Raw genomic sequence first — 26,528 nt, forward strand, 5'->3', positions numbered from 1 at the left:
CTAGCATTAGCGAGTTATTTCAACAAATTTATACCAAGCAGCTTCTATGGAAGGCTGAGTACTAGTTTAAAAGATAAAACACTGGTTAAATCAGTTAATATAATGATCTAGTTAAAATAATAGAAAAAAATTGAAGAAAAGGTACACAAAATAGCAGGAAAAAAATTGACTACTAAGATGTTTACTTCAAGTTCTTCCTCTTTTTTGAATAGGTGTCTGCCTCCCTGCTAATAGCCACAACTTAGAAAATTATAAAGGAAATAAATTTCTCAAATGTCTTTGATAGGAGAGGGTATTAAGATGAAAATGATGTACCTTGTATAAGATTCTGTATTAGACAGGTGTTGTTCCTTACAGTGTATTAATGCATAAAGTACAAGTGATTCTGGAGCTCCAACACTGCATATATGGAACAAATACTATAAATCTAATATGAAGGTTTATTGAAGTAATTTGCTTGAAAAAGAAATCTGTGCATTCCATCTTTCTCAGTTCTGTGGCCCTTCGTTATTCAGGCATCTCTTCCATTGGACACCTGTCTAGTTTACTCAGGTGTGAGGAGATGGCCCAGTGGTGGATGTACTTTGCAGGAAGTATATAATTTATGAGCAGCTCGTTGTTTGCTCTGGAGAAGAAATGTTTTCAAGGCTCCCATGTTCAAAACCATTTTACTATTTATTGTGTTCTCTGTCTTTTCCTTATAAACATCTGTGCAACATGCATGTAAGTGGGTTAGGAATACATCCAATGGAACCTTCAGAAATAGAGCCAGAAAAGAGGTCACAGTGGCTCACGGCAAAGGATGGTCAAGTACCACAACACTACACACCTAAACACATGTGCACACATACATGCACACACGAATGAAACCTCATATTTGAAAGAAAGTAAGGTGCCAGTCAAAAAATATGTTTGACAAAAACGCTGAAAACTGCAAACTAAAATTTAGATTAACAAGGATTAGCTGAACACTTTCTGTAATATGCTCCTTTCTACTTTAAGAATTTGAAAGCTACCTATTTTTCCAAATACTATCATTCTAATTACAGAGTATGATTACTGTCTACTGGAAAAGTGCATTATAATAAATCAGACAAAATTTTTATACCATTATCCAGAATGACTTTACACCCAAAGCTGAACAACACTGAATAAGCTAGTATATTTTAAATAATTTATGGCATTAAAGGAGGAGTAGAATTTACTTTAAAATGGTCCTTTTGGATGCAAAAAAGCAAATAATGGAAGAAGCAAAAAAAAAAAAAAAAAGGGAAACAAAAACTCTAAAGTGAGTAAAAATGGAATACTGAAGTTAACTATAGCTTTATACTTCATTTCACCTAAATTGTACAGGCATCCTCTCCTCTCTAAAATGCCTGTGTTGGTTCGCCAAGTTAGCCTGAAATTTATCTCAGAGTTTTTTCCACTGCTATGATTCAGTGATTGCCCATTACTCCCAAACAATCAAGGCATGGTTAAGAACATAGACAAACTATACTTCCGACTCTTGGGAATGTGTCCCCTGGCACTCACAGTTTACACAAAGAGAGATCCTTGAGTGAAGTTCAATTTTTTTATGCTTGAAAAATGAAAGGACACTTAACGCAGTAAGGGTAATTACAATGCTCTTAACCAAAGTTGCCAGATTCTGTGAATTCCCTCTAGTTAGTTGTCAAACATTTTGGGGAGGAATCTATACTTGAAGTCTAATTAAAGAATAATGGATAAGTATTCGCTCTCAGGAATGTATTTTAGAAATCCAGTGTTCATAGTGCTTCCCCCTAGAGAGCTTTGCAAACGCAATTTACGATCACTAAAATGTTTTCCTCATAAGGAAAACCTGCCACATGTAATGTAAATTATATGATCTTTTCCCTACCCTTTACAAAGTATACCAAGCTTAAAGTAATCTGTAGGGGAGAGTAGTTCCTAAATCACCTCAAAGTCAAATATTTTCCTTTTCATCATCATTTATGAAACACATTAGTAACATAAACCTGACTGAGCCACACATCAGAGTTAAGAGGAATGAGGTCCTGATTGAACACCTGGATCTCTTTAATAGCAACTTCAATATAATCATCAGTAACCACAGAGCTCTGGAATATTAAAAAGGGAATGTATGATCCCAAGCAAAGCTTTAGATGAACACCTCTAGCACCACTGGAGGTTTGGGGTTTGGAATTCAACAAATAGTAGAGTAGGGGCTGAAAAGACATTTACATTCCAGCACCTGTCACTCATTAACTGAATCTATTTGGGCAAAAAACTGAACCTCTCTGAACTTGAGCTTCTTATCCTTGAGGCAGGGATAATATTACTCATGTGGCCCAGTTCACGTAGGATTGTAGCAGCAACAGCAGCAGAAGTAGCAAAAAGAGAAAGCAGTAGTACAACTTTCATTTTCTGAGGGCTTACAGTGTCCGGTGGATTGAAAACCACATGGTAAGGTAGGCATGCCATTGTAGACAAGGAAGCTGAGACTCAGAGAGAAGAACTTGCACAAGGCTGCACATGTGTTACTGGCAGAATCTAAGTGTGAACACCAACAACTCTGACTCCAGAGGCCATGACCTGGTTCACATCTCAAAATGTATTCACATGTGTCATCTAATGAGGTAATGCTAGTGACTTCACTGTAAATGGCAAAGCGCCACGTAATGCAATGTGTTATTAGTGTAATTTTTTTAAGCTGCTGAAGTGTGTTTTCTGCTGAGTACATATACTATTCTTAGCAAGAGCCCATCAACTCAAGAAACTAAGGAAAAAGCACGAATGAATATGTAACTTGAGACCTAAGACAATGGAAAAGTATGGAAAATGACTTTAAAATAGATGTGACAGTTGGTGATGTCATTTTCTACATTTGCACATTCGCATGCATCCACACCGAGTTCCAACCCACAAACATCAAGCATCTCTCAAGACACCAATGAAAGTTGCCAGAATCATTAAAAAGCTGAGAGATCTGTTGTGTATGCGTCACGGCTCCCCAAGCCCATACCGACGACTTGGCAGGCTGCTCACAGGAGGTGATTAGAGACATAGGACAAGCATGTTAGTCTGCAAATAATCTGTGGCCAAGCTTCCCAGGGATAACAAGGGGCAGCACGTTAGCAAAGCTGAGGGTCGATAGGATGCTTTAGAGTCCTCACTGGCAGCCAAAAACAATGACGATGAACAGGAGAGCTAACAAAGGCATAGCAACTACCTCTTAATGATTCTAAGCCTTTGAAACAGAGGAAAGACTCCATTCACCAAGGACAGGTCAACTGACTTACAGTTAAATTCACATGTTAGTTAGTTGCAAACACTCTTTTCCCAGAAATAGGTTCAGTCCTGAGTGAAATGGAAAAGGCAGAAAACGCTGCCCTCTGAACTTCTCTTCTGCATTTCTGCTTTTCTGAGCTTGTCCTCACTCCTCCCGGGGCCTCACTGCTGCCCCTAACTTATCCCGTCTCAGACAGCAAGTCCCCAAACATTTGTGATCACCCTCTCCCTCCCTTTACTGGGTTGCTGCTCTCTCTTTTCTCTAGAAGGGATTAAATAAACCCCTAAGGCCAGAGTGTACAGGTGTCTGGATTAAACACTGCAGGATCTCAGGAGACACTTTCACATCAGTCTCTTCCCAGAAATGCTCTTCCCCTCATCCCAGAGATGTGCAGGACACAACCTGTACAAGCATACTCAGCAGCCCTGTATACAGACCCCAAACCAGAACAGGCATAAAGAGTTTTATCCATTCATCTGTTCATTCACTCATTCAACTCAATAAATATTTATTGCATCTAGCATGTGCCAGACACTGATGGGTCTTGGGCAAATACTAGTAAATAATAATGTATAATACCTGCCCTCAAGAAACTCACAGTCTAGACACATCATCAATGAGTAACATTACAGAGTAGAGCACGCTAGCCCTGGGAGGTGTGCAGGAAGGGATTCATATGCAGTCTTGGCATCGGTAAAGGGAGAGCAGGCCTTACCACATTTGGGTTGACTTTATGTCGAAAGCACGTGATGTTCACCACATACGGCCAATCGTCAGGCTCCATCAGCACCCCAGCAGCATGAGCACACGTGACGTGGAATGAGGCCGGGCAGCGGCCATAGGAACACTGGATGCAGGCTCCAGAGACCTTCTTAACCCGGTGCCTGCAGAACATACATTTCTGGAGGGTTAAAACAAAGAAGAGCATCAATTCAAACTCAGTTAACTTAGCCAATTTCCACACTTCACAGCATAATAGCTATTAGAGAGTAAAAAAGCTGATTACATCAACAAGGCCTGACCTCCAGGGCCCCTAATGGTGAGAGTGACTGTGACAACATAAGCTGCGTACCTTCAAGGAAACACACAGCTACGGCCGCATACTACCAGACACATGAAATACTCCTTGCGGTGAGGAAAGCCAAGCCCTTTTGCACATGCTTCTCCAGGCACAGAGCTGAGGAAGAGGCCCCCTGGGTGCTCCTGTAAATCAGCCATGAATGCTGAAGCTACTTCTCTTTTACCTTCTGCATGCCAGGCCTTTCTGTACATCAAGAGATAGACTATGGGTTTGACAGACAGGCACATGCTCTCCTAAGTTAGATGAGGTCTTCAGAAATACCCAAAGAGCACACAACTGGGCTCACGTTTCCATTTACAAGGAAACGTAAAGTGTTAAATGGTCCAATGTGGAAACTGCAGGCTCAAGTGTTTAATAATCCAAATCTGAACCCTTCATGACTGAAACAAAAATATGCCTCCCAAAGTGAGAAAATTGAAAATCACCCCAAAGGGCATAATTCTGTTGAATATCTATAGCTGACTATGCCTGGGGAAGAAAGAATGGAAATAAAAACTGCAATAATAATTACCACAATATGAAAATTAAACTGCATACAATTAGCCCTAAACATTATCAGTACATTTGTTATGAGAGATGGAAAAAAATCAAACAGCTTCACTAAATGCAAGATTTGTGAACTAATACTTGAAGGTTAGGAAAAAATAGTTGTAGAACAACACAGGGTCAGGTTCAGAAAGCAGAAGAAACAGAATGATCAAAAAGCTCAACTTTTCATTCCTAAGGATAAAGTTAAGTCTGCAATCTGATCAAAGGATGATGCAAATGTTCTTCTTTTATAGGTACATTTTCCTTCCTGGGACAAAAAAGGTACTTATACTCAATGCCTTTTGAGGACTGTAATATTTTATCAACAGACCTGTAAGAATCAATGTGGACAAAACTTCTAACTCTTCTTTGCCCTCACATCTGATCAGCATCTTCAGTCTTATAGATTCTGCACCTTAATCTTGCTCTGATCTCACCTACCCATCTATACCAACTTTCACCATCTCTGTCCATGGTGTCTTGCCCAGTGTAGTAATGGCCTCCTAACCAGTCTCGCAGTCTTTTATTTCATGCCATTTTGATTCATCTTCCCATAGAACTAAAAAAAGATCCATTACAATACAAACAAAAGCATTATTTAACATCTTGATATCTCTTTGGCAATTTTTGGTATCAGTTTCAATATATTCCTGGTAATTCTTGGTTTACCAGTATCTTTTTGTCAATGCCAACCATTTGAAATATGATGACAGATATAATAGAAAGAGCTCATATCAGGAACCCCAGGCATAATCAGATACTCTTTTAAGAGCCTAATCACACCACAAAGAGGTCAGTGTTTGAATAAATTCAGATATTGACAGATGTACGAAAGGAGAAATTGTTTCCTATTTTACCAATTAAATAGGATTAAGAGTAAGAAAGAGTACTATGACTTAGCTAATTAATGAACTGGTAACTCCCAGCCTCTTCTACCATTAACTTCCTCAATCAACAGAAGCTCTCCAGAAAGAGGGAAGGAGACAGAGAGAATACATTTAAGCCTACTAATAACTCTCTCCTTGGAATCTAGTAAGGGAAGTGCCTCCTTTCCCAGGAAGACCAGAGGTGGCCATTTCTAAGGATAAAACTAGTATCCTTAGAAAGTCAACCTGCAGACTATTGTAATGCAATGCTTTGGAAGATGTTTATTCACAGAGTTGAGAAGCTTGGCTTAAACATCTGATAGGTTCTCGCAGAGATAGAGAACTCCACAAAACTTAGTAGGGGAGCCATTCCGTATGCTGTATTACAGTCTACATAGTATTTCCAAACCCCAGTTTCACTTACTTGCTACTAAACCAATTGTTCTCCACCCTGGCTAAAGCATCCATGGCAATTTAACACCTATACTGCTGGGCTACGGAATTTAACTCAATAGGGCAAAGATTAGGACATATAAGCCACTTCCTAGAATGTTACAATAGAATTAAGTACTATGAAAAAAGTAGAAACAAAATGCTGTATGAAACTAGAATGACCAGTGCAATGAGGTATGCTTGGGGGCAACATAGGGAAGAAGGCTTTAAAGAAATGCAATGACTGACTGGATCAAGATGGTGGCCTCAGCCCCTGCTACAAACCCACCAGCCCCAAACCCTAAATAAACAGAGATAGGAAAAAGAATGAAACCACAAGGGCACTGACTAACAAAAAAGAGAGCACTTAATTCCAGGGAGGAGAGCCCCAGCAAAAAACTATTAGTAGGTATCTCTGAGGAGGCAGTTCTGGCAAGGCCAACGTCAAGAGTGGAAGCAAATAATTAAAAGACAAGGACCCACTGTCAGGCCAACCCCATGGCCCACCTGCCCCCACTCATCATCAGCAGGTGAAATAATCTGATCCGATCTGAAGCCGAGTCCTGTGACCTGACCTATCATTTGCCAATAAGACAAGTGAATTCTCGTTTGGGCTAAGGAAAAAAAATAGTGCACCCAAGATAAAATACAATCATATACTTTAAAAATCACGAACAGGGCTTCCCTGGTGGCGCGGTGGTTGAGAGTCTGCCTGCCAATGCGGGGGACACGGGTTCGGGCCCTGGTCTGGGAAGATCCCACATGCCGCGGAGCAACTGGGCCCGTGAGCCACAACTACTGAGCCTGCGCGTCTGGAGCCTGTGCCCCGCAGCGGGAGGGGCCACGATGGTGAGAGGCCCGCGCACCGCAATGAAGAGTGGCCCCCGCACCGCGATGAAGCGTGGCCCCCGCTTGCCGCAGCTGGAGAGGGCCCTCGCACGAAACGAAGACCCAACACAGCTATAAATAAATAAATAAATAAATAAAGTAGCTATTAGTTTAAAAAAAAAAAAAAAATCACGAACACTTGAAGGAAAACAATGCCATGAACAAGAGGTACTATAATTAATAAATAGAAGAATAGCTGGCCTAAGGAATCAGGTAAGGGGAAACAGAAGACGAGTTTAAAAGAGATGCAGCACGTGTTATGATAGAGATTCCCAAACAGATCCCATCAATTGAAAAAAACAGTAACAACCACCCAGTTCTAAAATTAAAAATATTATTGTAAAAAAAAAAAATTAAGATGTGCTGAATTCTGAAATGGATCCCACTGAAGATTAAATTAGCAGCTGGAAGATGGAGTCCAGAGATTGTACAGAACACAGAAGAAAAGATCAAAAAAGAAGGAAAATGGAACACAAATGCTAAGCAGTATGGAAAAGAGATCCAGATGTTCTATTATCTCTCTAAAAGGCATTCTAGATGAATAGAAAAAGAGAAAATAACAGAAATTTTCCAGACCTGAAAAAAGGCCCAACAAGTAGGGTTAATTTTTTTTTTTTAAATCACCTAAACACATCTTAGATACATCTTATATTTCCAAATAAAAAGAGAAAATCCCAAAATCTTCCAAAGAATAAAAGAGAAAAATCAGATTACTGTCAGATCTCTAATCTGCAATAGTGAGTGCTAAAAGACAATGAAACAATGTCTTCCAATTTATGGAGGAAAATTAAATTTGGTCTACATCCAGCCTAATTTTCATTCAAATGTGAGAGCAAACATAAAGATTATTTTTTCTTTTTCACATTCAAGGGTCAGAAGTATGCAATGAAGAAGTAACAAAAATGCTAACTATGTGGATAAATCTAAATGAATATGGACTGTATGAACAATAACAGTAATGTCTTCTGGGTTTGAAAACAGAGAGAGAATTTGAATAGATGACAGTTGTAGCATATAAGGAAGAAGTAGTAAAAGTGAAGTTTTAAATGTTCTAAATGTTCTTGAATTGTCTGGGAAAAGGGTAAAAGTACCAATTCACTAATAGTGTGAGAACAAATAGAATAAGGAAAAATAATAAATTCAAACAAAGACATGAAAGGAAAGAAACAGAAACATAGAACAGGTGGGAGCAAAGGAAAAAGCACGTTGTAGATTGGTAGAACTAAACCCAAACATATCAGTAAGTTAACTGTAAACAGATTAAATTTTATCTTATAGACCAAGGGTAGCAGAAGTTTTCTTAAAGTGCCAGAAAAATATTTTAGGCCTGTGAGCCATACAGTACCAGTTGCAAGTACTCAACTCTGCATTGTATAGTTGAATTGAACAATGTGGGGCTTAGGGGCACCATCCCCAACCCCTGCACAGTCAAAAATCATGTAACTTTTGACTACCCCAAACTTAACTACTAATAGCCTACCGCTGACCAGAAGCCTTACCCATAACATAAACGGTCGATGAACACGTATTTTGTATGTCATATGTATTATACACGCTATTCTTACAATAAAGTAAACTAGAGAAAAGAAAATGTTATTTAAAAAGTCAAAGAAGATAAAATACATTGACAGTACTATACTATATTTATCCATACCTAAGTTTATGTCATCTGTTTACAAGATGAATTGTCTGTCGGTACCTACATCAATATTGTCTTATATGATACGAAAAACTGTAGATGTTAAACATATTGCTAACACTAGGCATCAAAAATGAAAAGATAATGTCAAAAAAAATTCATATTTATTTACAGGTATAATGATTCATGCATTAATAATGAAGAAGCAGTAATATGACTGCTCTATGGGAGCCGAATGTAATGGGTGACACCATGTGTGGTCTGTGTTTGTGTGTGTAACTTTTGATAAATTTTAACTTTTTATAATAGATCTGGGTATATTTTATGGTAGTAAATGATAAAATAGACTAGTATCTACATATAGTTTATGCATTCATGACATACCTAACATTTTCTTAATTTTTTCCATATTTCTAAACTACATGGTTCATCTGCAAGTTTTTCAAATTGCCACGAATCTCCAAAAAATTTTCCCATATATTTATTGAAAAAAAAAATCCACAGATAAATGGACCCATGTTGCTCAAGGGTCAACTGTAGTGTAAAAGCCGCTACAGATAATTCACAAATCATGGGTGTGGCTGTGTTCCAATAAAACTTTATTTACAACAACAAGCACGTGCCCTAGTGTGCTGACCCCAGCTATAGGCCATGGGCACGTATTTGAAGATAGTGAGCTGTGAAATGATGGAATCAGTATTCAAGTAAGATCACTCTAGCAGCAAGGTGAATAAAGAACAGACTGGTGGGAAATGAAACTGTTAGGAAGCCACAGAAATACTGAGGCAAAGGATGATGAGGACTTGGACTAGGGAATTGGCTATTAGGAGGAAGGTAAATGTTAAGTGTTTTTCACTCTTGCTATTCTTTGTTGACAGAGATTCTATATCTTCCTTTAAATAGAGCTACTCACTCAAGGCCAGGGCTGGACAGTCTGTGTGCTGTGGGAAAGAACCTCTTTAGCAGCTGCTTTAGTTTTGAAATAGATGAGGGTTGAGGTGACCAGTTTCTAGAGGGATGAGGACTGAAAGGAATGTGTGAACAGTAAGACTGTTGGGCACTTAAAAGCACAGAAGGTTCAGAAAGACAGGGCCATTCTTCCTGCAGTTCCTGTTTGAGATGCCAGTGACCCACTGGGAAAGGGATAAGGAACCAATTTCTGGAAGACGATGAATAAAGGAGGTTCGAGAAGTCAAATGAGGCAGCCTAGAGAGCCATCACTTGGGGTGCTTCAGAACAAAGTCGAGGAGGGCTGATGTCCAGGGAGACCAACATGGCATAGCAGGAAAATGCTGACACAGATGACACTGGAGAGTGACTTTAAGGTGTCATTCACCTTTATGGTTTTCTAGTAAGGATGCCTGGGACATAACAGCTGCTCAATGTTTGTTGAATTAAACTGAATCCAAGCAAGTATATTTTGGTCAAGCTATAGACCTGCTCACCTGTTTCCTCAACAGTGAAAAAAGACCCCACACATAACTATGCCACCAGAGATGTTAGAGGACTTCAGAATCACTGAGAGGCCTGCTTCAAACACAGGTTGCACACCCCACCCCCAGAATTTCAGTGTGTCTGGGCTGGGGCTGTTGAATTTGCATTTCTGACAAGTTGTCAGTAATACTGATGCTGTTGATCCAGGGATCCCACTTTGAGAACCACTGGGCTGGAGGATTAAACTGTTAAAGGGTGTGCATTATTCTGAGAGGCTCTAGTATAAGGCAATTCAGGAAGTACAATGTTTTTTCATCTATTCTTCTGTGTCAAGGGCTGAGAGAATCCTCAGGCAAGTATGATTTATAGATCACTGTACTTTCTTGGGGGGCTGGATTTCCATACTTATTCCAATGGCATAGGCCATTAAAGCTCCTAATGGATTGAGGATTTAATGAAGTATCTGGCAATGAGGCTTTGTGTATCATTAGATTCCTTGAGCACACAGCCTGCCTGGCAAAGGGCATCAAGAAATGATGGGCTGTGAAGGAGTTACAGGTTCAAAGCACATCCCCTTCCCTTCTTTTTTTTTCTTTTAATATGATTTGTAGTATGATTTTATTGTTGTTTTGCCAATTTTATGAGTCTTTTTTCGTCCATAAATAAGCTGGTAATTTCAAAACAGGCACAAATACTTCTATTTTAATTAGTATTTCCTTATCAGACAAGTAACAAGCTGATATTACCTAATTCCTTTTTCCTTTTGCTCTCCAAAGACACTTTTTCCAGGTACTCCATGGCAAGCTGACATTTCCAGCTCCAACAGGGAATACTGTTGGACTTGATGGATGTCACTATTGTTGCAGGCAGAGGACTGAGGCCGAAACTTTGATTTTGCTCTACATCCATAAATATAGGTTTTAAAAGAGAAACCCTTTTTTTTTTTCTACTCTACCTGTAAAATTTATGTTCTGCTCATAAATATTCATTAAGTCAGTCACTCACGTGACAATAATGGCCAGCACTGGGGGAACACTGTATGATGAAGTCTAAGATCTACAGCAAGGAGCTTACAGTCCAGGGGAGGAAACAGACGTGTAGACAACTTAGGCAGAAGGAAAAGCAGAACACGAGAGCTGTCCTGTGAGAGCAAGATTCAGAAGGAGCAGAGAGAGGAGTAGATTGATACCGAGAGAAATCAGTTTACCCAGAGAGCTAAAGAGCGGCTGGGGAGGAAGGGAGAAGGGAAGGTTGAAACCCGCGGTGTCCACGGGGAACTCACACTGCAGGGTATGTGCTGCTATAGTAAGGGGCAGCAATTAATATGCAGTCTCACACCACTCGGGCCAGACAGAATTGTTCTGATCTCAGCGGTCTAAGGATGTTACAAATGGCAGACATCATGAAATGATACAGTAAAACTCAATTCTGAATACTTGTGCACCAGCTCGTAACATGGTGAGCGCTCTGTCTCTCCACACCCCCTTCAAGAAAAGTTATTTCTACTTTTCAAGTTCAGAGCATTAAAATAAATGGCTCACGGTGTCAAGTGTGTTGAATTAAATCATTGTTTATGATATGTATCAGAAGCCATTTATCTCATTGCTTTTTGTTTAGTGAGATTCACCCCACAAAAGGTGAGAAGCTAAGAAAAAGTCAAGCAGCAGGCTAAAGAGGAAAGGGCAGAGGAATGAGCTCAGCCAGGCCAAGAGACAGAGCCAGAAAAACAGGCAGAGGTGGTGGGGATCAGCCAGAAGGCTGCACTTATTCAAAACAAGCAAGGGAGGCTTTGTTGGCCCCGAGAAATATTAAACAAGAATCACAAAAGGATTCTAGAACTGGAAAGGCCATGGCAGTTCATACACAAACTGACAAATTAACAGATGACTCTTGAAAAGCATTATGTCAACAGCCCAGTCACACTTTTTTTTTTAAATTTTGGATCAACAGAAAACACCGCTGGGAAGATCACCAAATAGGAATCCTCTGGAAGCACCTTTTAAATCCAGTACTAGAACACTGACTGCACACAGTAGGTGCTCAATAAATATCCATTGACCACATGAAGGATTGTTTCCTTATTATATATAACGCGTCAATTCATTCTTTCAGCTATCTCGATATTTATTAAATATCTTCTATATGAAAGGCATTTCGAAAAATGCAAAAGGAGACCCAAAAAGATGCCATCCATTTATTCAAGAAGCTTAATTTGGCAAATAAAAAGAGCTGTGACAAAAGTGTTGCCACGGTCATCACAATAAGCAAGATGAAGGGCTACGGATTTGGAAGGAGATGGGGCTGGACCAGCAGGACAAAGGTGAGGCCAGCACGTGCACCTGAGCAGTTACCTATCTGCGCCCCGCTCTTCACCACTCTTCAACTGAGAAAGAGGGGCAACAAAGAAGGAACTTCACGACAGCCACCCGAGGGACACCAAACACAGGACGAGGAAGGAGGTGCGATTCTGCTTGGACGGCTCAGGCAGGTGACCTGTGCACCGCTCTGAACTGAGGGCCATGAGTCACCAAGTCTAGGCACTTCTGGGTCAGTTCCACAGGCTGGCTCCCGGGAACTCATAATCAAGTAAAGAGGGGGTTTCTCCAAAGTCAGACGTTCCCTGTAATTAACTTCTTGGTGTTCAGAGGCTACGTGCAATGCTTCTACGCCAGATCCTATGCTGCCTTGCAGGGTGTTGGGGACGTGCTGCGTGATGGCTGAGCCTGCAGGGGCGGCGGGGACACAGGGTCCCCCGCGTGGCTCAGGAAAGCTGTCCAGCGGGTTTTAGAGAACTGGGGGAGCCAGCGAGAGCGGGCTGCCTTTGAGTTCACCTTGAAGGACTAGCAGGTTTCAGCCAGCCCACACGCAGTGGGATGAGGAGGGAGGGAGAGAGGACATTCTAGATGGATGTACCAAAGCTAAGAGGTTTCTGAGTGGCTTCAGCAACCAAGCAAGTCTCCAGAGCAGCCCAGAAAATCTCAACAACCTTGGGCTAAGAATGCTTGTTGCCCAGGCATGTCTCTTTGCTCATCCATCTTTTGCTCTTTGAGGGTTGGACAAATTCTACTCGTCTTGTTATCGAAGGCACCTGGCATGTGTACAAACTAAATATCTGGGGAGTGCCCTAACCAAACACCACACTCTCCTGTCTTCCCTACGTGGACAGTATTTCACGGTTATTAGAAGCATGGACTGGGAAGTCAGACAGACCTGGTTTTGAATCCAGCTCAGCACAGGCACAAAGGCTAGTCACAGAAACAGCCAAAATAACATGGCCTGAATAAACAGAAGTGGTGAGAAGTCATGGGGGCAGCAAGCTAGCCCCTGAACGTCTCCTGCCCTTCTTCCTGACACCCCCTCAGCAGAAAACAGAGCTTCTCCTCTGCAGTTACTAACTGGGCTATGCAGAAAAGCCAGACATATAAGCAGCATTTGCAAGTAAATTAAATATTAAAGGCAACATCACAACCTCATGTTGAAAGAGGCACTTCACTAATAGTATAAAGCAGCATTTGCTGAATCATGAAATAGGCAATGTTATCTATGCTGAGAAAAATCAATCACTTATCATTTCTACTTCTCTAACAGCCTGTTTGGGTTCTGTACTTCATTCCAAGTTTATTTCAGATTTAAAGGGCGAAGGGGGTATACAACTATAGCATACAGAGAGCTTTAGAACAAATCTTATTCTGAGTACTTATTAAGTGTCACTAAACATCTTTCAGCTGATGGGTGGGGAAAGCAAGCCTCCTAAACCACAAAATAAACATTTTCTAAGTACTTTTTATTTGCACTTTTATTTCTTTTTATGTTAATATTAAAGAGCACCTGTTTCCTAGAGGAAATTTCATTTTTTGAAATTATTGTTTACAAGAGATCAAACAGAAATTCTTACTCTCCTCGAATAAAGCATTTAATTGAACCCAGAATTACTGAATTACGTACTTACTTAAAAAAAAAAAAAAAGGCACTCTGTCCTTTCTGATACAAGGAGGTCCTGCCTACTCACTGATATGTGCTCTCCACCCTACAAAAATCGACACAAATTTGTGAGGTTACTTATAACTTAGAAGAATTTTTATAGATCGCTCTGAATTAATGCTGGAAATGACGCATTTTAATCATTTAATTCTCTGTTAAATCTAAAAAGAAACAAAATTTTCCTGTTTGTCACAGTTTAGGGAGGCTGGCTTACAAGCTTCCTGCTGTTCCAAGGACAGGCAAAAAAAAAAAAAATCTTTATTTATTATGAATATCTGATACGACTTGCTATTGGCATTATCAGATCATGGACTAGGACACATTTTCTATTTACTTCTGGCCTCAAGCCTGAAGGCCTTAAGATATCTGACAAAAAAACAGAATAAATCAAAGACAAAGACTAATTATCCTTAGCAATATTTGTTTTGAGACAGTGCAAACATCCAACACTATAAAGGCTGCAGGGTTGTTTTGTTCAAGGTTTTTTTTAGAGAGGAGTGTATATTTCTGAAATGCCTGTTTTCTGTATATTTACTGAAATTGCGTTCACTGGTCGGGTCTGAGAGGAAACAGTAAAGGCATCTCTAATCGGCAGTGAAGGAACTGACTCCCACGAGCCAAGTCTCAACCACCTCTCTTATCTGACTTCCCACAGGCACTTTTCAACAGTTTAAATGACCATTTATGTACACTCCTGCTACTTATACTTATCTTGGTGAATGGTACTTATTTGAATGTTTGGGAAAAGGAAAAATAAACAGATCTCATGATTTTTTTTGGATCACTACACAAACCAAGATGCTGGGGCGTACTTCCTGCTCTAAACACCAGAAGCTGCCCCAAGGCCCCTGAATACATCTGACTCTTGTGAGAAACTGTCACCCATGAACGGTTCTCTCTGTGGCCTGCTGCAACCTCTTTGCCTCTTGTCTTTCAATTACACCAGCAGCAGACCACATTGAGAAAATGTATGCTTAAGTTAAAATACCCCAGCACCATGTCTCCAAATAAAACTGAGGAAGCAGTGATGAAAAGCTATTAGGTCAACATTAGCAGACGTGCCACAGGTGGCCTTTCAGAGGAAGACCCTCTCCCTCTCTGGTGGGGAAAACGGTGGCCCTGAGAAGAGCCAGGTCAGGGTACAGCCCCCTGTGTGGACACTGTCCAGTCCAGAGCCCATCCCTCCTCTTGCTTCTGGAGGAAAAATCACCTAACAGTGAGTTTGGGGATTTGTCTTCTAGATTAGACAAATGTGGGGTTTCAATCTCAAGTGGCCCTTAGGGTCACCGAGAAGTTCTTTTATCTTTCCCAGCTGAGGGAATGGACAAAAGTCGGTAAAACAGGCTCTGGTCAAGGATTAGGATTGAATCCTAACCCTGACTTGCACTGATTTACTAACCAGGATATTGCTTCTGGATTATTTAGGTGGACTTCCTCTGAGGATGAGTAAATGGTCAACATTTTTTTCAATGATCTATTTGTGGGTAATCTTTCCAAGCTTAGATGCTTCCCTGGTCAAGTAAAGGTGACAACAGCAACTCCTCCTCAGGAAGCTGTTCTCAGGCTTCAAAGAAATAACATCTGTAAAAGGTTTCTCAGTCCCTGGGACATAGTCAGAGCTAAGCAAGGCTGCCCCATCTGTTCCCAGACCTTACCACTCTGGAACCCAAGCCCAAACCCTCACATTCTAAAGACAGCTGAGCCTCTTCCTTCACCCAGATAATAGGGACCATCAGGCATGAAGTTCCTCAACCACCCTGCCCTCCCCTTCACCTTCAGAGCCACAGTTTCAAAACACTGATGCTCGTAATCATTCAGACGCTAGGTAACTATAGATTTCCGCATCTTGTTATTTAATGCATTGATTAAAAAAAAAACACATGTTACCATGTCACAAACTAATTTTTTAAATATTTTAGTAAGTGTACTTCAATATTGTTTCCTCTGTAATCCTATGTATTTTATTTTTAATATTTTAAAATACTTCTCTGAAGAACTATCCACAGCCTTTACCAAAAACTGCCAAAAGAGTCCATGCAACAAGTTAAGAATCTCTGACACAGAACAATTAAAAATGTCTAAAATCACCATGAATGAATACAGTGATTACAATCACCACATAAGAACAAATATTTCAGTGAATAAGCAAAAATGGAAAACATCATGATTAGATTACTGGAACCCTAGGTTTCTCTTTTTTAAGGTTGTTGTTTTACTGTTTTTACAATAATAATCAAAACAGGTTAGAGCATAAAAACCATGGTATCTTTAGAGCTTTTTTTTTTTTCTTTCCTAACATTTCAAAATCAGAACTGGCAGATTTGCTTCCACAACGAACCAAAGACACTGTGCACTACCCTCAGTTTCCCTGTTTTTGCAACTAGCCATGAACAGGTCATAAAAAGGTGTATAGCGGCAACAGAGGAGTCAAGTAATTCTAACCATGCAGATTTTCTTCATGAAAATAACAATACCTTATCCTACAATGTTTACCTACAATGTTTACCTACAACATTACCTACAATGTTTTTCTGTCATGAAAAATTGGCTAAACAACATCAAACAGGTATTAGACTGGCCCAGCAACTGACTCTTCAGCAAAAGAGTGAGAACACTAACTTCTCTGAAAAGTTCATTTAGATTAAAAGTAAACATTTTTCAGATGTGGGCCACATCTTGCTTATTCTTGGCATGGCTTTTATGGTGAGCTTTTCATTCTCCCTCTATTTCTCAATGGAATTTTCTCAATATTTAAAAATTCCATTTCTGTGAGATCTGTTCAAACAGAACAGTGAATTACCAAAGCAGATGCGTGAAAGAACTCTAAGAGACATTTACTGCTTCTATTATGGCTCACTGGCAATCGTAAAACTAAAGTGTGGTCGTCTTCTATCGTTCACATTACTTTTTTAAAAGATGAGGATAATCCGTTTCATCCTGAAGTTCACAGCCCTGCTTCCCTTATGTGTATGCCTGTGTGCGATGAGAGAGCCCCTCAGCTGATCCGTGGAACAGGAGTCCATCAAGCTTCAGGTAGTAAAAGTCAAGCTGCTTTTGTCTAAGTATGTATACATATAAATTTTCAGTGCTACAAGTTTGAGGCCAAAGTGGTACTTTTCAATGATAAACGATAAAGAAAAAACAGTATTCTTTGGAATCCCCTTCAAATGACTGTGGTCAAATGAATGCAAAATGAGGAAACAGAAAGAAGAGTTCAAGACCTCTAGGTTTTCTTGTACTAAAGGTTAAGATTTGGGGCTCATAACGCTTGCCGGTATCTGAGCAAATTTCAGGCTAACTCACACCCATCCGGCTCCCTGACAGAGGAGCGGCACTGAGGGAGACTGCAGTTTGAGCTCCAGCTCCCCCACTAGGGAGCGGGGTGCTTGGGTGAGTTCCCATGTGCATCTGAGCCTCAGCTTCTACAGCTGCGCTTCATAGGATCACCGTGGGAATTAAGGGGGTAATGGATACAAAAGTATGCATTAGTATCTAAACACAAAAGGCTTTGCAAACATGGCCATTGTTACTGTACCCTTGAAAAGATGAGGGAAAAAAGGGAAAAGAAACAGTAGAATGTGACAATGTATCTGTTCCTTTCCGGTTGCCACAGCAAAAGGCACAAGAGCTTGAACATAGGATAGGAATGAGTCAGAAAATCAGATTGCACCAGTTATAAGGGGATTATACCACTGAGGAAGAAAAAGGGTGTGATTTTTCAACAAATCTTCACAGAACAGTGTAGCCCCATTTGCTGAGCCTGTGGCTGAGCCCCGTGTCCGGACAAGCATCAACAACTCTTCTCAAACTAGTCTGTACCAAGTTCCCCTGTTCAGCCTCCCTCAGCACCACGTGATCTTTTTTCCCCCTGCTGATGTCTTCCCAGCTGTGAGCCAATGTGCTCATTCTTCAGTCCTGGCTTCCCATTTCAATGGCAAGTGTGATGACCACAGCTTAATTCTTTATCACCAGTGTGTTTTTTTGAGATTTACTTTTAAGAAGGGCTGGGGGGGGGGGGGCGGAATCTTCTTACTAGATTCAGGGTTTTCATCCAGGACTTTGAGTATTTTCTTCATTTTTTCTGCAATAGCCATGTTTAGTTAACTATTTTTTAAAGCAGTGTCACTGAAGTCATACATTTATCCAGTATTCATCAAAATGTAAGAAACTAAACACCTGGACTCACAGACCCTTCTTAAAGTATAGGGAGCATGTATGTCTGCTTTCTTCCAGAGGGAAAACTCTTTTTTTTTTTTTTTTAATGATGTTAAGTTTTTTTAGGGAAAAAAAACCACAAAAACTCAACAACATCTATATTACTGGGGTGGAAAATTTATTCTATTCTATTACTAGACTTGTGTGAAGTTTGGCAAAATGTCACACGGGGTTTCCTTATTTCTCTTAAGTGAATTCTGACCTCCACTTTGGACTTAAATAGTGTTAAAACCATTCCTACCAAAGTGACAAACTGCATGTTTCCATTGAAAACCACCCAGTAGCCCCCAGGGAAGAAAGAGTAACCTGTTCAGGTTCCCTTGAAATATTCATGAACTCATTAGAGGATCAGATTAAAAACAGAGCCCCCAAGCACAGGAGGCTTCGGTTTTTTCCCCAAGCTTTAAGCTTTATGATGGTCTTTTCACAACTTGGCCCACCTGCTCATAAAAATGCTCCTATGCCCGACCAGGATTATAGTTTATCTTGCAAACTTTTACCTAGTGAACAAAAACAGGATGTACAGTTAATTCTTCCCCTTGCAAGTGAAGTCTAGTTATCAGCAGACATATATGAGAAATCATGACAGTGGGTTAATATTGTGGTATGTGCCTATTTTTTGAAAGTGACAGCTGGGCACATTGGATATATAACATAGGAAACATAAACCCTTACCACATGAGTCAAAGAAAAATATGCTTAGGAACTATCTGTCGGGGGAAAGGGGACACACCACACATCTTAAAGTCAAGTGAAAATGGTGTTATTGTTTTGACTGGTCCACTGTACTGAACCTCCTGTGGCAAGGTTGAATAGAACATCATAAAGAAGCCCTTTCCAAAGCCATCCTCCATTTGACCACACCAGACATTATTAACGCAAGAGAAGCTTAACCCTTCTGAAAACATTTTAAACCTGATCAAATTAAAAGCAGCACCAGAGGGATTATTTTTTCCTAGCAAGAACCCACAAGCAATTTACTTGACTAGAGGAAAAATGCAAAGAAATCCCTTATCACAAAATAGCTTCTTGAATCTTTCCACCAATAAACCTTCCATCCATCCATCCAAGAATGCCTATCCTCCCTGCTGATAACAAGCTGTAGAGATAAATATTTTATTTTTTTCTGTAAAACCCCAAATGATGTTTTCAAATAAAATGAAACTACTACATGCCACTGTCAAAAATGGTCCTAGAAGAGGTAAATGTCATTTTAGAGGCTGTGTGTTAAAATATTTAGTAGAAAGAATCTACTTGTCAAGTTCCTACAGAAAACTCCAAAGAGGTTATAAGCACATCTATCAAATTTTCATCTACCTTGGGGCTGACATACTGGGGAAACCATAGAAAGCCTGGCCTTGTGCTATGAGGGAGCTGGAGGTTTAGAGTTCTGGACAATAATGGGGTCACCATCAAGTACAAAGATGGGGCTTGATAGAGTTTCTGCAGTGATTCCCCAGTGAAGGCGTACTGGCAATAGGCAGCTGCATTCTGCTTTAAGCCACAATTTGAGCTAAGGAAATGAACCCATGTGATGGACCATCAAACTCCCTTGTGAGAACTCTGACCTCTCACTCCAAACCTAGCAAAGAAACACCCATCAAATATTAGCAAAAGAAAAGACCAAGCCAGCAAAACGTGGGAAGGATTTTTTTTTAAGCCTCATTTAAATAGCTTCCATACCCTACTCTTTGGGAATTATATTAGGTAACTTTTTTTAACAAGGAAAATTTGGTTTTAAGGAGCTTATGGGAACATTTAACTTGGAATGGAAAGGTTATTTGCTCAGTGTTAGGCTAAAAGCCAAAATCCACTTTTAGCCAGAGATGATTTTAATATTATACCTCACAAGAGTATTGTGTCATGTGAGCAGGCGGCAGAGATAAGCAATGTAGCAAAGTTATGACTTCCCCCAAAGACTCATTAAAATGTATTATTAAGTATAAAAAAGTTGGGAAAATCCAAGAGGAACTCGTCTGTACTATCTCAGAAACAGTAAAAATTCTTTCCAACTTATCACTTCTTTCACTCTGCCTCCTCTACAAATACCACTCAGTAAATACTGCGAAGAACTCGATCCTGATGAAAAAGAGGATGAAAAATGCCCTAAAGAGCCACTATGATGCTCTGCATATGATTTTTCCTTTAAATGTGCTACAGAGGAATATATGATGAATTCCGGTGACTATAAAAAATAATAAACCTGTGAAGAGGCCATGATGTTTTTTAAATTATTCAACCCACAAAACACTTTAAAGTATGTTAAATTAGAAACATTATTTTGAAGAAAAATAGTAACTTTTCCCACTTTAATTTTTATAATCTGAAATTTTAATAACTCCAGTATTTTTCTTTTTCTTTCTGTTTTGGTTGTTAACTCATGTCAAATTGTTTTCCCTTCATCAGTTCTTGAAAATGTTCTCCCACTTCCTCAATTAAAAAAAAAAAAAAATAACAGTGACCTCATTTAAGTCAAGCAAATGGGCTCTAGAAAGCTCGAGCAAGTATCGGCTTTCTTACCCAATCCTGCAAGAATGTGAAAGCACACTTGCAAAGGCGTTCCAAGCTGCTATGGAAACGACATTCTTTTTTCACTATGACAGTACTCCGGGCTGAGAACTGCTGGAATGCAAACCCCCAATCCAAGCCCATTGACAGCTTGTGGAGTGGACAGATGAGGCATGGAAAATATTTTAAATTAGTTCATTTATCTTGTTGAGACACAGGAAACGGCAACAAATTTCCCACATAAAAGAAAGTATAGAGAAAGACAATGCACCCCTAGCAATGTGTAGCAAATTTAGTCCATTAAGTCAAACCCTTCAGAATATTCTATACTGCCTAATAATAGCCACATCTCATATTCTGAGGGAATTTTTTTACAATCAAAAGATCCAGAAGGATGGCTAGAAATCACTGACTGCTTCTGATTTTTTGATGGACTCAAATTTTGCAAGTCAAATAGTTTTTAAATCGATGGTTTTTCACTGATCCCAGGTAGATCTTGGGCCAATATTAATTCTGCTTAATAAATCTAGAAAATTGCAGTAAAGAACTGAAAGTTCTTAAAGAGAGCTCAGAAATGGCACCTCTTAGGATGAGCCAGGCAAAGATGATTTAAGGAGACAATGTGAACTGCCCCTAAAAGTAAATGGACAGAATGGCTTCGGCTCTAGGTCCCCATTCCATGGCTGACACCTCAGGAACTTCTGGCTCCGTGGTTCCTTCCCACCTGTGTCTCTGCCACTGCACCACCTCCACAGCAGTCTGTCACCTCCCGCTTCATGAGTCCCTCCTAGGAAGACAGGGCAGGGTCTTCAGGCCTGGAAGTAGAAGCAAGTGGACACAGGGGCCGAACACTGGTCTTGGGGTTGGCTGCACCAGCACCACTGGGGATCAGAGGATTGTGTTAAACATAAGGTCCCACCCTCCCCACAGCTAGAACTTCTGATTCATAAGTCTGAAAAGGAGCCCAGAAATCTGTATTTTTAATACACATTCCCAAGCCAGATTTGGAAATCACTACATCCCAAATCCTTCACGAACTAGAAGCAGATAATTCTTGAAAATCTATGTACTTATTCCCTTGAGTAATTTTAAGTAGATACATCAAATTTCTCATCATAACCTTAAGTTGTGAAAGTTATAATTCTCTGTATTAAATATTGACTTTTAAAAGTAAAATACAGGGCTTCCCTGGTGGCGCAGTGGTTGAGAGTCTGCCTGCCAATGCAGGGGACACGGGTTCGAGCCCTGGTCTGGGAGGATCCCACATGCCGCGGAGCAACTAGGCCCGTGAGCCACAGCTGCTGAGCCTGCGCGTCTGGAGCCTGTGCTCCGCAACAAGAGAGGCCGCGATAGTGAGAGGCCCGCGCACCGCGATGAAGAGTGGCCCCCGCTTGCCGCAACTAGAGAAAGCCCTTGCACAGAAACGAAGACCCAACACAGCCAAAAATAAATAATAAATAAATAATAAATAAATTTTTAAAAAAAAGTAAAATACATTGTCTCTAAATACTATGGTGATTTGATACCTCCATCATCCATTTAAAAACATAAAAGAACAACCTCTTTTTTTAACAGATTTTATAGCATTATTTATTCTCTTTAAACTTCTATTACCTCTATTCCACTTTCCCCACAGAATTTTATCTGAAGACAAGATACTTCTAGATACTTCAAGATACTTCAAGAAATATGCATATTAATTGAAGTTTCATTTTTTAAAATTTCCTATGACAGGCTCTAAGTTAAAAAAACTCTTCTGATTTGAATAATTACACTTATTTTCAGTTTATAGCTGATCGGAGCTACATATATATTACAATGTTGTTAATTATTAAAGTAAAAAAGTAAATTTTTATTGGATATATATTGTTAACCTGATATACAAAGATTTTTTTAAAGTAGCTTGTATAAATACAGATAATATCACACACTGCTAGTGATATAGTTCCAGTGTCATTTTAATTATATTTTTGTTTAAAAAAAATTCACATTAATAAGTGGATAGGATTGGAGGAGCTCTGTTGCAGCAATGTTTCTCAGTTCTTTTGAACTCTTTCTCAACTACCATCCATCACTATCTATCAGCTGACTTCCTTTGGGTAGTCCTTCAATTTTGTCAAAAGTAACGAAAAGGAGCCACCTGAGTTGCAAGTAAGTACTTGCTACCCAGTCATTACATTCATTCCCTTTTTCAACTTTACTAAGACCAGCGTTTTGCATCATTCCTCTGTTTCACATGCCAGAGGTCTTCCGACACAAGCAGGGTACCACAGTAAGATCAGAGACAGACGCGAGCCAAGTAGGAGACGGGCTGTGAGGGGGAGGAGGACAGGAGACGCTGTAGACCTGTAGACAGCAGGTCTGTTCTTGGGCAGATCGACTTCAGGGAAAAGTGTGGATTATCCTTGTACATGTTCTTAGGAAGGATATGCGGGAACGTGGGCATCAGTTCAAAAGTGCCTGCCAGGTGGTCCTGTAGTTCACGATCCCAGGGGTCTCCTGGTAGCAGCTACAGTTATCAAAAGTGAAGAGCACTCTGACAGCACCTCGGTCAGGAGCAAGGGCTGAAGAGGGCAGTGCCCAGGGCAACATTTACTTCCCAAGGGCAGAGCGGCAGCTGGCTCAGGGAGGGACTGGAGCTGAGAAGCAAGGTGGCCATCTTTCTCAGCGCAGCCTATTCCAAAGTGTATTCTCCCAACTTTCCCATCTCCCCCAGCCTCTAAACTTTCTGTAAAGTTTCCACTGAGAAACACAGCACAGACTGTGGCTAAAATTGTTCCCATCTGTGACAGAGGCATATTTACTCAACAGGGTAATAACTATTCTGATGCTGGTGTTGCAGCAATCAATGTATGTAAGAGGACACACAACCAAAAATCCTGTGTGGCCTAACTCAGAAATTCACAATGAGGCCAGTGGAGTTTTAAGATACAGAAATATCTACCAATTTTTAAAACTTTTCTGCTTGCTCTTGGGTTCAAATGTACCACATGTGAATAACTTTTTAAAATGAAAAGTAATAAAGAAAGAAAAAGAGAAAAAAACTAAGTTCCTCCACTGCATGCTCCATTCACTTTAGGAGGGGTTAATGTATAAGCCCAGTGGGGAGCACCATTTTCTATAAATGCTAAAATTATCTCACCATGCAGTCTGAGAAGAAAAACACAACAGAAAAAAAATTTTTAAGCCCACACTCCTACAAGCAGAGGAGGAAGCGGGAGCGTAAGCGTGACTCCTGCCTTTCTGCCTCTAGCGGGAGCTTTCACTGCAATGCCACCCAAGGACCCAAAGCTGCTGGAGGGTCAGCCGTCGGGACTCTGCATTTTACAGTGTAAAAGTCAGGTTAAGCATCAGACCAGAAAGAGCCTACCCTCCCCCCTTTCTGGTTGTTCCCCTTAGTTCACTCTACACAACTAGACTTGATTAGAAACAACTTTGAGCACAGCCTCACTGGCTCTTTTGGAACCAGGAAAAGGTAAGAAAAATCCCAGAATAAGAATCTTAGAACTGAAAGGATCGTTTATCTTAGAAATAAGGAAACTGAGGCCTGAAGCAGATGAGCTTACCCACAATCACACACCCAGGGCTGAGATGCGCCCAAAGGCATCCCTCTCTCCTCTGCCACGCGGCTCAGAGCTCTGTCCTCCGCTGCTCCTGCCCCACTGGTTCCTTTCTCTTCTCTGATGCACCTCGTTTCTTCCGGCCTCAAGGACCTTGAATATACCACTCCCTTAACTTGCATAACTTCCCCCCACCACCCCTACCTTCACCTTGGCTGCACCTCCTCACGTTTCAGTTCTTAAATGTCATTCCTTCAGGGTCATCCAACTCTTGACCCTCCAAATTAGGTTAGTCTCCCTGATGGACATTGTCATGGGACAATTCCTTTTCATAAATAGTCATTTTTTAATATATCTCTCTTCCTAGACCTAAGAGCTCCAAGAACATTGGAACCAATATATTCTGGTTCATCCTTATAAGCCCTTACATGTAAGCCCTTATAAGTAATGGCTCAGGACCTGGAAGAAGGTAAACACTCATTAAATATTTATAAATAAATTTAATAAATATTTACTACATGTTGAATACTGCTTTGAGGGTAATACATATACTATTCATTATTTACTTAATTTATTCCTCTAAACTCCATGAGATAGGCAATAGTAATATTTCCATTTTATAGATGTAGAAACTGAGGCACAGAGCAGTTCAGGAACTTCACCAAGATCACACAGCTCATAAGTGGAACAGTCATGGCCCTGGGTAACATTTATGGTAGTTGCTTTATAAAGGGTCAATGGAGACCTGCATGAGAACTTAGTGCTTGGAAAGATTTTTAAAGAACAAGCTATGAGCATAGTGGGCCCTGATATCGGACACTATGTGAGCATTTTCCAAAAGAATACGTTAACAGACTTTATATTAGTCATCTTTCATGCTCCAGCAGCAACAGTCTCCAACGCCTCATGAAATGTTTGTTTCTTGCTCATGTCGAATGCTGGCTGTGACTCTGCTGCAGGTCTTTAATCTGGGCCCCGGGCTGGGGGAGCGCCCCTATCTGAACCACGCCGTTTTCACAGATGGGAACGGAGAGACGGTGGTACCACGCAGAGGCTCCTAGAGCTTCAGCCAGCAGCAGCACAGGTCATTACCACTCACATTAAATTAAAAGCCCCAAGCTCGTTATTTTCTTCCCTTAAGTTCCCCAGGGCATTAGAAGCAACCAGCCACCTCCATTCAACTCCTTATCTTCACTAAAATGTCTATGGCAGCACATACTTGGTCCCTCAGAGCCTTGTCTCCTCTAGGCACTTGATTGCAGGGATCTAAAGGTGATAGATAATCTGAGTAGCTCTCTGCCCTTGCACACCATGCGCTACCAGTTGAATCCTTCCTATAATTCTTCGTAGCTTTTTAGTCTTCTCTTCATATAATGCTTTTACTCTTTCAATCTTCTCCCAAACAAAAAACCTCTTAAGGATCTGGACCCAAATTCTCATAGAGGTATGGTGGAGAGACCTCCCTATCTTTCTTTTGAGAGAAAGGGTGATGTAGAAGGAACCCAAACTGTCCCACAGTTTTACTGTATAAGTGCTACCGCCCTGTCTCACAAAGAACGTAACTTCCATTTGCCTCAGGCACTTTACATGCAGTAACTCATGATTCGTTATGTCTCTGGATGTTAGGTATGACTATCTCATTTTACAGGTAGCAAATAACATTAGACACCTGGAGATTAAATTCCCTGCCTAAGGTCTCGTAGCCAACAGCAGAACCAGGACAAGATCCCTCCTGATGTTCTGCCCTTTGCATAGAAATGTTCATCTAGGCTTTCTGATGATCTTGAGCTAAAGTTAAGACAGAGCCAGAGTAAACATCAACTCCTCTCTCCCCTGACATACGCAAATGCATACATCCACACATACTAAATATATTTTATATGTGTGTGTTTTATATAAAATACACACATACAAACACATGTACAAAATACCAGCTCGGAATGGGGGGGAAATGTTCCTGAACTGTCGAGTACATACTGACTGCTGAACTGAGAGAACTCTACTTATTTGATAAATTATTAAATACTGTGCAACACTTCTTCAGGAAAATAGACAATAGGGAACTTCAGTCAGGTCTCATCCCTGCTTGAGATGGAACCCTAACAATGGCTAGGAATATAAATAT

At 40.4% G+C, this 26,528-nt stretch overlaps 1 protein-coding gene across 6 annotated transcripts in view; it reads right to left on the reverse strand.

Annotated features, from left to right (window-relative positions):
• KDM4C (lysine demethylase 4C) overlaps nt 1-26,528 on the reverse strand; it is a 409,893-nt gene that overhangs the window by 84,488 nt on the left and 298,877 nt on the right. For all 6 annotated transcript variants that reach the window (XM_057548130.1, XM_007189029.3, XM_007189030.3 and 3 more), the window contains one exon: nt 3,987-4,172. In XM_057548130.1, coding sequence (XP_057404113.1) covers nt 3,987-4,172 — 186 coding nt within the window. The remainder of the gene's footprint in view (nt 1-3,986; nt 4,173-26,528) is intronic.

The sequence above is a fragment of the Balaenoptera acutorostrata genome, chromosome 6, assembly GCF_949987535.1.
Source record: "Balaenoptera acutorostrata chromosome 6, mBalAcu1.1, whole genome shotgun sequence".
NCBI lineage: Eukaryota > Metazoa > Chordata > Mammalia > Artiodactyla > Balaenopteridae > Balaenoptera > Balaenoptera acutorostrata.